The sequence below is a fragment of the Balaenoptera borealis genome, assembly GCF_965194805.1.
Source record: "Balaenoptera borealis genome assembly, chromosome: 11".
NCBI lineage: Eukaryota > Metazoa > Chordata > Mammalia > Artiodactyla > Balaenopteridae > Balaenoptera > Balaenoptera borealis.
The window spans coordinates 50052915-50066646 of NC_138868.1; the positions used below are offsets into that span (position 1 = coordinate 50052915).

Sequence of the window (13732 nt, forward strand, 5' to 3'; positions counted from 1 at the left end):
TCAATCTCTCCTCTTCTTTATATTCTTTTCCCTCCTCCTTCCCTTCCATTCCCTCCCTTCTTCCCTCCTTCCTTTTTGCCTCCCTCCCTCCCTCCCTCCTTCCTTCCTTCCTTCCTTCCTTCTTCCTTCCCTTCCTTCCTTCCTTCCTTCCAGCTATGCTCGTGGGTATATATTTGTATATCATTGTAGTATTATTTTGAATTGAGAAAAGAGTGAAATTCGCTTTGAATCTTCATTCCTGGGTCCAACTCCACTTTTTTTCTTGAGGACCCAGCTGTGGAAATTTCTGCACTTGGCGTTTTCCCAGAAACCCTCTCAGACTTTAGCAGGCTGAATAAGATAAATCTTGTTTGTAATTCCTTTGCATTCTCTCTTTAGTCACATCATACATTTAAATACTTATGCAATAGGTATCAGATATTTTTCTTTATTTCTCATTAAATTGTTCCCATTATAATCCATGCTCGCCAAACCTATTTCAGTAGGTGGTAGAGAGACAATATTTATTATTTTTCTTTCACTTAATGGACATTTATTTCAATGAAGGGATGGGAAAAAAAAGAATTTTGTGACCCAAAGTATTATACAAAGGAGAAAGAAAGTTAAATCTATGGCAAAATATTTATCCATTCCAACCACTTATAAACATATCTAGAAACAAAGTGAAGCTCCATATAGAGTCAACTTGATAAAATTTTTGCTTTCTAGGTCTTAGTTTTCTTATGTATGAATTGAAAGAGTTGGATGGGTTAAACTGTAAGATACATTCCACAATGTTGACTAAAACATTTATCATAAATGAGACTGGCAGTATATTTGTAGAAGCTACTGATGAAGAAAATGAAGCTGGGAGGTAAGTACAGGGAGAGCAGGGTTTCTGAGTCCTGACACACTGGATCAGCCAATCACAGATGAAGGGAACTGAGGAACAAGAGTGCATCTCACTTTCCCCCAAACCAATGAACTTGTGTTGTGCCCTGGGCCAATCTGCTCTCAGAAGCAAGGAGGGCAGGAAGCTGGGTGGGGCTTACAAGGAAGAGCAGGGCTAGCTGCTGCTTACACTTGCTTCTGACACAACCGTGTTCACTAGCAACTACACGAACAGACACCATGGTGCATCTGACTGCTGAGGAGAAGTCTGCCGTCACTGCCCTATGGGCCAAGGTGAACGTGGAGGAAGTTGGTGGTGAGGCCCTGGGCAGGTAGGTATCCAGCTGACAAGGCAGGCTTAAGGAGAGTGAATGGCAGCTGGGCACGTGGGGACAGAGCAATCCCCTGAGATTCTGACAGGTGCTGACTCCCTCTGTCCTTTTGCTGTTTTCACCCCTTAGGCTGCTGGTTGTCTACCCCTGGACTCAGAGGTTCTTTGAGGCCTTTGGGGACCTGTCCACCGCTGATGCTGTTATGAAAAACCCTAAGGTGAAGGCCCATGGCAAGAAGGTGCTAGCCTCCTTTAGTGACGGCCTGAAGCATCTCGACGACCTCAAGGGCACGTTTGCTACGCTGAGCGAGCTGCACTGTGACAAGCTGCACGTGGATCCTGAGAACTTCAGGGTGAGTCTATGGGACCCTCAATGTTCTCCTTCTTCTTCTTTTCTATGGTCAAGCTCGCGTCATGGGGAGAGAGCTCAATGGCAGGATGCAGTTTAGAATGGAGAAGAGGTATTCTGGTTACAGCACTATGGACTCCTCGGGACCATTTAGTTTATTTTAGTTTATTTTACCCTGTTTGCTCACAGCCATCATCTCCTCTTATTCATTCTTGTTCTCTCCTGTTTGTTCTCTGCAATGCCTTCTCCTTTTTTAATCAAACTTTATTTTGAGTGTCTAATTTAAAAATAAACTTTCTTTTTTTATCCACTTAAAAAAATGTTACCTAATATTTTCCCGTTATCTCTTCCTTTCGAAGCAAGGAGGATAAAATGTTGTATTGCTTCTTGAAATGGTTCTAAAGAATAAAAATGAAAACACGTTCTGGATTAAGGCAGAAAGAGAGAAACATTTCTAAATATAAATTCAGGCTGATATGGATGGATTCACATCAGTAGTAACACCTACACTTCAGCTACCTTTCTGCTTATACCCTAGGGGCACAGTTTGGGATGAGACTTTTCTCTAAGCTGGGTCCCTCTACTAACCATGCTCTTGCTTTTTATCTCTTCCACACAGCTCCTAGGCAACGTGCTGGTGATTGTGCTGGCTCGCCACTTTGGCAAGGAGTTCACCCCGGAGCTTCAGGCTGCCTACCAGAAGGTCGTGGCTGGTGTGGCTAATGCCTTGGCCCACAAGTACCATTGAGATCCTGGCCTATTTCTTGGTGACCATTGGAAGACCATATTTCCCTAGATTCTATTTTCTGAACTTGGGGAAATAATGTCTACCCTCAAAGGTATGGCTTCTGCCTAATAAAGAACTTTCAGCACAATTTCCTGATTCCTTTTACTCATTTTTTTCCCTAAGGATATGGGAAAGTCCCTGAGGGTCTACAGAGAGGGTACCTTTGTGTCTTATACAAAGAGGTCAAGGGAAATGAGAAAAAAAAGGGGGCCGTACACAGTCAGTAATGGATGAAACTTCTATCTTAAAGTGTAAAAACTGTCAAGAAGGTTTGAAATATAGAGAGGGTACCGGCACGACAGGGGCTGTATGGGAGACCTCAAACCTAAGACAGAAACTTCAGGTTAATGCTCTGATCCATTTCCAGTAATTACTCAGAAAATAATGTGCTCAGTCAGAGACATAATGATTGCTCAAAGTACTGTTATGTCTCCTTTTTTCCTACTTCCGTTGCTTGCATGCTGTAGGCAGCAATGCTATACTATATCAGATGTTCCCGTTCTAAGGCATAACCTCCCTCTCTCACTTGCCCCAAAAGACCTCAAAATTAACCCTACCCTCCCTTTTGAGGTAAAGTTCAGTGCTCACATACCACCTGCTCATATATCTTTTGACCGTAGTCTCAATGAACTCTCCAGTATTGCCTAAGAAAATCTTTCCATACAACCCCCACCTTCACCCACTTTTCACATTTCTTCCTATCAAGCACATCCACCCTCCATGCTGTGTAAGCATTTCTGCGTGTTTTGTACTATCCTACGTGACTACTGTGCCTTTTATAGTAGGTCCTCCATAGACAGCAAATGTATATTTATTAAATGAAATAATCAATGAATGAATAATTATTTCTTGTCTTAGAATTCCTGGGAGTAGAGGACAATCCAAACAATAGACCATTGCGTAGAGTTTCTTTGTGTTAATGCACAAAGAAAGTCAACCACTGAGGAAGCATATAGGAAAATAAACCACTGATCAGACATTTGCTGTGTCATCATAGGTAGTGAAATATCTTTGAGCATTATTTTTGTCAAATGTAACATTAGAAGGATTTCGAGAACCTTCTAATTCATATGTATTTCTTTAAATCTATATCATTTCCTGTTGATTAATTTTAGGCTTACTTGACTACCTGAAACAGAATATGTTGCTTTCGTCTATAAAAAGTGTTTTTATAATAATTCTGTTTTACTACCAGGTTATAGACAATGCATTACAGTTTACTGTTTCACCACTATATTGTGAATTAACTGAAGGCAGAAGATTTTTTAAGTACTATTTATTCCTTCTCAGGTCATTGTACACAGTAGGCACTGAGAACGCTTTACATCCCAACAGTATATTTAAGAACCACCTGGTCACATCCCAGAAGCAGAGGAGCCTCAGGAAAATTTTAGGAAGTTTCCTTTCACACTCCTGAGCACAGAAAAGTCATCATAAGAATCAGACATTAGGAGACAAAGAGATTTTCAAAGGATTAGAAAGAGGGTGGGCTTCCCTGGTGGCGCAGTGGTTAAGAATCCGCCTGCCAATGCAGGGGACACGAGTTCGAGCCCTGGTCTGGGAAGATCCCACATGCCGCGGAGCAACTAAGCCCGTGCGCCGCAACTACTGAGCCTGCGCTCTAGGGCCCGCGAGCCACAACTACTGAGCCTGCGCGTCTGGAGCCTGTGCTCCGCAGAGGGAGAGGCTGCGACAGTGATAGGCCCGCGCACAGCCGCAGCTGGAGAAAGCCCTCGCACAGAAACGAAGACCCAACACAGCCAAAAATAAATAAATAAATAAATAAATAAATAAATAAATAAAAAAGAAAAGAAAGAGGGTAAGAGAGGCTGTGGGTTTCACAATCTGGAAATGAGGAAACAAAGTACCTTTCTTCCCTCTAAATGGTCATAAAAAATAAAAAATATATAAAAACTTACTACTCTCTTTTGTTCCTTCACCTGTGAAACTGGCCAATGAATCTAGACAAGAAGTTGGGCCTGAAAATCTCCAATACTGGAGAATTCAAGAGAACATCACTGGGATAAGACTTGGATCAAGCTCAAACTATTACTATATACTAGGTGTTGGTGTCTCCACATCGGGAGTGAGGAGGTCAAGGGATGGAAGGAGACTTTGGCAGCTTCTTATATGCTTTCATTCCTTGTTAAAGTGGAGCTTCCGTAAAAGTCTAGGAGTAAAATTAGTTCCTTAATATTTGATTTCAATTTTATTTGATAATTTACCCAACGGTTATTTCTATTTTCTGCTACCATGTTGTTTTATAGCCTACGTTCAGTACGTGTTAATGAAGATGGGGTATGTGTGTGGAAGAAAGAGAGATGGAAAGAGAGAGGAGGCAAGGAGAGAGAGACAGAGACAGAGAGTCAGGGAGAGAGGGAAAAGGAGGGGAGAAGAAAGGAGATGAGAGAGAAAGGGAAGTAACTAATACTGTGCATTATGTTCCATAATCATTTTAAAATAAACTAATTTAATGTCAAGGGAATTCAGCATAATATTCTAGATTATCCATCTCTTGAGCCTCAGAGAAGGGCCCTGAAGGTTTAGCTTTAGGATTTAATGCCTTACATATTTGTAAGCGGTTTCCAGACTGAAGCCAAGATTCTGCCTCTAAAGATGTACAGTTCCAAATTTAACTTGGGAAAGTGTCCCTTTGCTCTTGATATGTCAGTACCATAGCCCACTTATGAGGTAAACAAAGCTAATTCTGAATGAAAATCTGAGCCCAATAGAGGAAATATTAATAAGGAAGTTATTAACTGAGACATTACCTGTTCTGTAATAGTTAGAGTATAATTCCTTTATCAAAGTTATGGTTATACTGAATTTATTGTTTTATAGAAAGAAATATGACTTTTTTTTCTTTTTAAATGAGTTAAACCATACTATTCTTAAACTATTCTGTGTGTATGACCTCTGTTTCTATGAGTTCTGCTCTTCATGGAGCATTTTTGTTTTATTTAATTGTATTTATTTAATTTAGTTTTAATTTATTTTGTTATATTTTATTTTACTTTATTATTTTTGGAAGAATGCCAAAACTGTGGTAACTAAGATATTGTGTATCTGGGAGAGAAGAGTAAATAATAACTGCTTTACCCAGAAAAATATAGATTAGATTGCTGAAATGGTCTACTCGGGGAATTAAAATTGAACACTAGAGCATGTACAAAAGAGTTCTAACTGAAAAGTATTTTTTGAAACAAATGATAAAACCACATATCTCTGGATGAATGTCATGATCCTCTTGAAGAAAGTTAATAATCATCCTCTTAATTGTATTCAGACTAGGCCCATCCTGGTATAGAACATTTGGAATTAGTTAAACTTGATCGACTGGAGTAAAGGAAAAAGAAAAAAAAAACTCTCTCTTGGGGACTTGTAGCATGTGTGTGTGTGTGTGTGGAGGGGCATGCATGTGTGTGTTTAGTGCTCACTGCGGCTGGAATCAAAGTAGAGAAAACATGCTGTGGATCCCTTCACAGAGTACAAATTAGCTCACAGTGATGAAGGCGTCAGTGGGCCTAAGAAGTGTTCCAGAACCTTTGAGTGCTGACCTGGATTTGAGCTTGAGGCTCTGCACATACACCATTTATCACACTATTCACTCTTCCTTATATTTGCCTGGTATGTCTGAGCTTTTGAAGCCTTATTACAACTTGAAGCCTTATCCCTGCAGGGTTATGGTAATAGAAGGAGAAACCTGTTTCACTCTTTAATCATACCAAGCAGCAACGGTGAAACAAAGCAGCAACTCTTGCCCTGAGACTTGGATGGTGGTGGATGCCACAGCTGTCCATACAAAAGAGTGGCTCATAGGCCATCCATGGCAGAGGACGGTGTAAGAAAGAAGACACGACTCCAATAAAGATGTTAAAAAAAAAAAGAAAAAGAAGACACAATTGAAGAATTTAGGTGTATATGAATACAATGGAATATTACCCAGCCATAAGAACAACATGGATTGACTTGGAGGGTATTATGTTTGGTTAAATAAGTCAGACAGAGAGAGGCAAATACTGTATGTTGTCACTTTTATGTGGAATCTGAAAAACAAAACAAACAAATTAATATAAAAAAAGAAAAAGAGACTCACAGATATAAAGAGCAAACTATTGGTTAGCAGTGGGAAGAGAGGAGAGGGGAGGGTCAGGAAAGGGGTAGGGAATTAAGAGGTACAAACTACCATGTATAAAATAGATAAGCAACAATGATATATTGTATAGCACTGGAATTATAGCCATTATCTTGTAATAGCTTTTAATGGAGTATAATCTATAAAAGCACTAAATAAATCACTATGCTGTACACCTGAAACTAATATAATAGTGTAGATCAACTATACTTCAATTAAAATTAATTAATTAAGTTAAAATTAGAATCAAAAGAATTTAAGGAAACCACCTCTGAGAACAGGAAATGGTAGGGGAAGTCTTTAAGTAGGTGCTATTTCTGTCAGTCAAGATGGCAAAATTGTAGCCTTGACAATTTGGCTCTTTACAGGAAAATATAGGCATATTCTATACTCTTATTTAGTAAGTTCCATGAGTTTTCCATGACACAGGTTTCCTGAAAAGATATGTCCAAACTTCCCCAGAAGTGGTCCTTTCACGTACATATGCCTGACCTCTGATATCAGAAGTCTGAAATAGGGTCTTGAAAAGAGTACAAATGTAAAACAATGATAAAGCTAACAGAGGTTTCAGTTGAATAAAATGAAACTCAAAACCTAAAGGTCAAACCAAATGTGGGGTTGGTTTTTATGGTTGTTTTTTTTTTTAACATTTAAGACATTTGAAAGACATCTTTCCCCAGAAGTCAACATGTAAAATTTTTTTTCCAAGGATAGAACAATAGTAAGATCCTCTTTGCTTCAAGGTTTTAGAAAAGAATGAATATAAATTGAAAATGTTGAAATTCTATCTTTTTTACCCCTATAATCTTTTTTTTTGGGCATATAATTCTGCCCTAACCTCCAGATAGCAAAACAAGAACCAAGATTTTCTTACATGTCTGAGAATAATCAGAGTGAATTTGTTCACAAGTGCTTGATGGGTCTTGGGACAGGTCGAAGGGTTGAGGAATCTTTATTTATCTAGAAATGATGGAGAAAATATTTTGGAAAATGGAGCAATGAAAGTGGGAATTTTATGTATTTCTTTGGAACAATTAGAAATAGAGACGTCCTTTTCTTCTAGTTCACTTAAAATTATTTTAGTTGGAGTTTCAGAGCCTTAGAGCTGAAAGGATGAGAGATTTTTGTTAAATATGTGTTGCCAATGATGACAAAGGAGAGAGAAAGGTGATTGTAGACATCAAGGTACCCGAATCAGGAGATTCTAAGGTAGGAGAAACATGGTGAGTAAAAATTGTATGGCCCTTTCCTTACTGAAAGGAAATGAGAATTCAGGAAGCGGGTAAGATGCAGAAGGTAGAGATGAGGAAAAGTAGGGAAAATAACTAATAGGCACTTGAGATCATATGCTGAGCTCAGAAATGCTTGCTGCTTTTGCTTTTTTCATTGAATTTTTTAATAGTAAGAAGCAAAACTCTATACTTATAGAGAAGTTTTTCCTGCCTAAGAAGTTAACAGGATTTATTACATGGAGAAAAAAGAGGAAGAAGGAATATTGGAAGAGCTGTACATATAGAGGAATAAATTTTAGTAAAAGAAGGAGCAAACAAACAAAAATATATAGAGAAAATAGAATAATGGGTGATGAATTTAAATAAGAGAAATTTTTATAAACACAGCATTCTTAGTGGCCTAGGGGAGGAAAACAAATAATCTGAGCCAAGGTTAGAATGCCTTTCCACATTTTTACCCCTCCTTTTAAATCACGGAGAAGCTTCTCTGTTCTCCCAAACCCTTTCCCACGTCAGTCCAGGAAGAAACAAGTTATATGCCTCTCTTTAGTCTTTGAAAACATTGCTTCCCTCAGGGTTACTAAAACCTTGGAGTTGTGATCAATTTTTTACTTATTTGTGTTTCTTACTACACTGAGTGATCTCTGTTTTCATCTATGGATTCCCAAACCCTAATAGAGGAACTATCTCACAGGACCTCTCGATTCATATTTCTATTTTTCTATCATTATTTATTTGGTCATAAATAAGAAAAAAATGAATGAGTAGATGAATGAATGAATGAATATTTGTTTTCTTACCAGAAGGATTTAATCCCAATCAAGAGAAGAAAAGAGATACATACTTAGAACTAGGGCAGAGGTTTTATCCATGCTGTCCTTGTAATAATTTTGCATATTCTGAAGGCACAGGATATGATCCATCCATAGAGTCTTAAGTTGAATCACAGTGGGCAAATCCCTTCCACATTCTGGACCTCAGATTCTTCATTTGTGTACTAAGAAAATAGAGGAGGCAGTCTCTAAGAGATTACTACATTGTGATTCTAAAAATTGTACAAGTAAACTTGCCAAGGATGATGATTTTAGTAGCAATTTGTATTGCTGGAATGAGTGGGACCTGGAGATACCCAGAGAGAGGACTGAAGGCCTGGAGTCAGTGCCAGGAATGCCAAGGAGAGGTATGGCTGTCATCATTCAAGCCTCACCCTGTGGAACCACACCCCAGCCTGGGCCAATCTGGTCACAGAAGCAGGGAGGGCAGGAGGCAGGGTTGGGCATAAAAGGAAGAGCAAGGCCAGTGGCTGCTTACACTTGCTTCTGACACAACCGTGTTCACTAGCAACTACACGAACAGACACCATGGTGCATCTGACTGCTGAGGAGAAGTCTGCCGTCACTGCCCTATGGGCCAAGGTGAACGTGGAGGAAGTTGGTGGTGAGGCCCTGGGCAGGTAGGTATCCAGCTTACAAGGCAGACTTAAGGAGAGTGAATGGCAGCTGGGCACGTGGGGACAGAGCAATCCCCTGAGATTCTGACAGGTGCTGACTCCCTCTGTCCTTTTGCTGTTTTCACCCCTTAGGCTGCTGGTTGTCTACCCCTGGACTCAGAGGTTCTTTGAGGCCTTTGGGGACCTGTCCACCGCTGATGCTGTTATGAAAAACCCTAAGGTGAAGGCCCATGGCAAGAAGGTGCTAGCCTCCTTTAGTGACGGCCTGAAGCATCTCGACGACCTCAAGGGCACGTTTGCTACGCTGAGCGAGCTGCACTGTGACAAGCTGCACGTGGATCCTGAGAACTTCAGGGTGAGTCTATGGGACCCTCAATGTTCTCCTTCTTCTTCTTTTCTATGGTCAAGCTCGCGTCATGGGGAGAGAGCTCAATGGCAGGATGCAGTTTAGAATGGAGAAGAGGTATTCTGGTTACAGCACTATGGACTCCTCGGGACCATTTAGTTTATTTTAGTTTATTTTACCCTGTTTGCTCACAGCCACCATCTCCTCTTATTCATTCTTGTTCTCTCCTGTTTGTTCTCTGCAATGCCCTCTCTGTTTTTAATCAAACTTTATTTTGAATGTCTAATTTAAAAACAAACTTTCTTTTTTTATCCACTTAAAAAAATGTTACCTAATAATTTCCCCTTATCTCTTCCTTTCGAAGCAGGGAGGATAAAATGTTGTATTGCTTCTTGAAATGGTTCTAAAGAATAAAAATGAAAACACGTTCTGGATTAAGGCAGAAAGAGAGAAACATTTCTAAATATAAATTCAGGCTGATATGGATGGATTCACATCAGTAGTAACACCTACACTTCAGCTACCTTTCTGCTTATACCCTAGGGGCACAGTTTGGGATGAGACTTTTCTCTAAGCTGGGTCCCTCTACTAACCATGCTCTTGCTTTTTATCTCTTCCACACAGCTCCTAGGCAACGTGCTGGTGATTGTGCTGGCTCGCCACTTTGGCAAGGAGTTCACCCCGGAGCTTCAGGCTGCCTACCAGAAGGTCGTGGCTGGTGTGGCTAATGCCTTGGCCCACAAGTACCATTGAGATCCTGGCCTATTTCTTGGTGACCATTGGAAGACCATATTTCCCTAGATTCTATTTTCTGAACTTGGGGAAATAATGTCTACCCTCAAAGGTATGGCTTCTGCCTAATAAAGAACTTTCAGCACAATTTCCTGATTCCTTTTACTCATTTTTTCCCCTAAGGATATGGGAAAGTCCCTGAGGGTCTACAGAAAGGATGCCTTTGTGTCTTATACAAAGAGGTCAAGAGAAAAGAGAAAAGGAAGGGGGCCATACACAGTCAGCAATGGACGAAACTTCTATCTTAAAGTGTAAAAACTGTCAAGAAGGTTTGAAATATAGAGAGGATACCGGCATGAGAGGGGCTGTATGGGAGACCTCAAACCTAAGACAGAAACTTCAGGTTAATGCTCTGATCCATTTCCAGTAATTACTCAGAAAATAATGTGCTCAGTCAGAGACATAATGATTGCTCAAAGTACTGTTATGTCTCCTTTTTTCCTACTTCCGTTGCTTGCATGCTGTAGGCAGCAATGCTATACTATATCAGATGTTCCCATTCTAAGGCCTAACCTCCCTCTCTCACTTGCCCCAAAAGACCTCAAAATTAACCCTACCCTCCCTTTTGAGGTAAAGTTCAGTGCTCACATACCACCTGCTCACATATCTTTTGACCGTCGTCTCAATGAACTCTCCACTATTGCCTAAGAAAATCTTTCCATACAACCCCCACCTTCACCCACTTTTCACATTTCTTCCTATCAAGCACACTCACTCTGCATGCTGTATAAGCGTTTCTGCGTATTTTGTACTATCCTACGTGACTACCGTGCCTTTTATAGTAGGTCCTCCATAGACAGCAAATGTATATTTATTAAATGAAATAATCAATGAATGAATAATTATTTCTTGTCTTAGAATTCCTGGGAGTAGAGGACAATCCAAACAATAGACCATTGCGTAGAGTTTCTTTGTGTTAATGCACAAAGAAAGTCAACCACTGAGGAAGTATATACGAAAATAAACCACTGATCAGACATTTGCTGCGTCATCATAGGTAGTAAAATATCTTTGAGCATTATTTTTGTCAAATGTAACATTAGAAGGATTTCGAGAACCTTCTAATTCATATGCATGTCTTTAAATCTATATCATGTTCCTGTTGATTAATTTTAGGTTTACTTGACTACCTGAAACAGAACATGTTGCTTCCGTCTATAAAAAGTGTTTTTATAATAATTCTGTTTTACTACCAGCTTATAGACAATGCATTACAGTTTACTGTTTCACCACTATATTGTGAATTAACTGAAGGCAGAAGATTTTTTAAGTACTATTTGTTCCTTCTCAGGTCATTGTACACAGTAGGCACTGAGAACGCTTTACATCCCAACAGTATGTTTAAGAACCACCTGGTCACATCCCAGAAGCAGAGGAGCCTCAGGAAAATTTTAGGAAGTTTCCTTTCACACTCCTGAGCACAGAAAAGTCATCATAAGAATCAGACATTAGGAGACAAAGAGATTTTCACAGGATTAGAAAGAGGGTAAGAGAGGCTGTTGGTTTCACAATCTGGAAATGAGGAAACAAAGTACCATTCTTCCCTCTAAATGGTCATAAAAAATATATATATATATAAAGACTTACTACACTCCCTTTTGTTCCTTCACCTCTGAAACTGGCCAATGAATCTAGACAAGAAGTTGGGCCTGAAAATCTCCAATACTGGAGAATTCAAGAGAACATCACTGGGATAAGACTTGGATCAAGCTCAAACTATTACTATATACTAGGTGTTGGTGTCTCCACATCGGGAGTGAGGAGGTCAAGGGATGGAAGGAGACTTTGGCAGCTTCTTATATGCTTTCATTCCGTGTTAAAGTGGAGCTTCCGTAAAAGTCTAAAAGTAAAATTAGTTCCTTAATATTTGATTTCAATTTTATTTGATAATTTACCCAATGGTTATTTCTATTTTCTGCTACCATGTTGCTTTATAGCCTATGTTCAGTACGTGTTAATGAAGATGGGGTATGTGTGTGGAAGAAAGAGAGATGGAAAGAGAGAGGAGGCAAGGAGAGAGAGACAGAGACAGAGAGTCAGGGAGAGAGGGAAAGGGAGGGGAGAAGAAAGGAGATGAGAGAGAAAGGGAAGTAACTAATACTGTGCATTATGTTCCATAATCATTTTAAAATAAACTAATTTAATGTCAAGGGAATTCAGCATAATATTCTAGATTATCCATCTCTTGAGCCTCAGAGAAGGGCCCTGAAGGTTTAGCTTTAGGATTTAATGCCTTACATATTTGTAAACGGTTTCCAGACTGAAGCCAAGATTCTGCCTCTAAAGATGTACAGTTCCAAATTTAACTTGGGAAAGTGTCCCTTTGCTCTTGATATGTCAGTACCATAGCCCACTTATGAGGTAAACAAAGCTAATTCTGAATGAAAATCTGAGCCCAATAGAGGAAATATTAATAAGGAAGTTATTAACTGAGACATTACCTGTTCTGTAATAATTAGAATATAATTCCTTTATCAAAGTTATGGTTATACTGAATTTATTGTTTTATAGACAGAAATATGACTTTTTTTCTTTTTAAATGAGTTAAACCATACTATTCTTAAACTATTCTGTGTGTATGACCTCTGTTTTTAGGAGTTCTGCTCTTCATGGAGCATTTTTGCTTTATTTAATTGTATTTATTTAATTTAGTTTTAATTTATTTTGTTATATTTTATTTTACTTTATTATTTTTGGAAGAATGCCAAAACTGTGGTAACTAAGATATTGTGTATCTGGGAGAGAAGAGTAAATAATAACTGCTTTACCCAGAAAAATATAGATTAGATTGCTGAAATGGTCTACTCGGGGAATTAAAATTGAACACTAGAGCATGTACAAAAGAGTTCTAACTGAAAAGTAATTTTTGAAACAGATGATAATACCACACATCTCTGGATGAATGTCATGATTATATTATATTCTAGGGGCACAGTTTGGGATGAGAGTGAAATATGCTGAGTCCAAGCTGGGTGCCTCTATAACCATGCCCTTGTTTCTCGACTCTTCCACACAGATCCTGGGCAATGTACTGGTGGTTGAGCTGGCTGAGAACCTTAAAAATGAATTCACCCCGGCGTTGCAGGCTGCCTATCAGAAGGTGGCGCCTGGTGTGGCCAACGCCCTGTCCCACAAATACCACTGAGCCCCCTTTCCTGATTTCCAGGAAAGACCTTTTTGTCCTCAGAGCCCCAAACCTGGATATAGAAAAATAAAGAAGAGTTTTGAGCATCTGGCCTCTGCCTAATAAAAACATTTCTTTTCATTGCACTGGTGTATTTAAATTATTTCACGTCTCTCACTCAGATGTCTCTCACATGGGAGGGCAGGCATTTAAGTCATAAAGAAATAAGGGGCTAGTTGAGACCTCGGGAAAATATATCTGTATCTTGGACTCCATGACTGGAGTTGTTGTAAACAGCTAATATAAGTGGAAAACA

At 39.3% G+C, this 13732-nt stretch overlaps 2 protein-coding genes across 2 annotated transcripts; both read left to right on the forward strand.

Moving 5' to 3' along the window:
* Positions 1 to 1036: 1036 nt before the first annotated feature.
* LOC309605089 (hemoglobin subunit beta) lies at positions 1037 to 2425 on the forward strand. Its single transcript, XM_082340427.1, has 3 exons — positions 1037 to 1202; positions 1332 to 1554; positions 2170 to 2425. Exons 1-3 carry the CDS (start codon positions 1111 to 1113, stop codon positions 2296 to 2298), a joined length of 444 nt encoding a protein of 147 aa, XP_082196553.1. The 5' UTR covers positions 1037 to 1110; the 3' UTR covers positions 2299 to 2425.
* A 6566-nt stretch (positions 2426 to 8991) lies between these two features.
* On the forward strand, positions 8992 to 10380 carry LOC309605088 (hemoglobin subunit beta). The gene is made up of 3 exons (XM_082340426.1): positions 8992 to 9157; positions 9287 to 9509; positions 10125 to 10380. The coding sequence occupies exons 1-3, from the start codon at positions 9066 to 9068 to the stop codon at positions 10251 to 10253; spliced, it is 444 nt and encodes a 147-aa protein (XP_082196552.1). The 5' UTR covers positions 8992 to 9065; the 3' UTR covers positions 10254 to 10380.
* Positions 10381 to 13732: the final 3352 nt, after the last annotated feature.

What these genes read in the sequence shown, in the direction of transcription:
- LOC309605089 (XM_082340427.1), top strand. Translation starts at nt 1,111, where the DNA reads ATGGTGCATCTGACTGCTGAGGAGAAGTCTGCCGTCACTGCCCTATGG. An exon ending in GGTGGTGAGGCCCTGGGCAG is followed by an intron (nt 1,203 to 1,331) that starts GTAGGTATCCAG and finishes TTCACCCCTTAG; the next exon opens with GCTGCTGGTTGTCTACCCCT. An exon ending in TGGATCCTGAGAACTTCAGG is followed by an intron (nt 1,555 to 2,169) that starts GTGAGTCTATGG and finishes TCTTCCACACAG; the next exon opens with CTCCTAGGCAACGTGCTGGT.
- LOC309605088 (XM_082340426.1), top strand. Translation starts at nt 9,066, where the DNA reads ATGGTGCATCTGACTGCTGAGGAGAAGTCTGCCGTCACTGCCCTATGG. An exon ending in GGTGGTGAGGCCCTGGGCAG is followed by an intron (nt 9,158 to 9,286) that starts GTAGGTATCCAG and finishes TTCACCCCTTAG; the next exon opens with GCTGCTGGTTGTCTACCCCT. An exon ending in TGGATCCTGAGAACTTCAGG is followed by an intron (nt 9,510 to 10,124) that starts GTGAGTCTATGG and finishes TCTTCCACACAG; the next exon opens with CTCCTAGGCAACGTGCTGGT.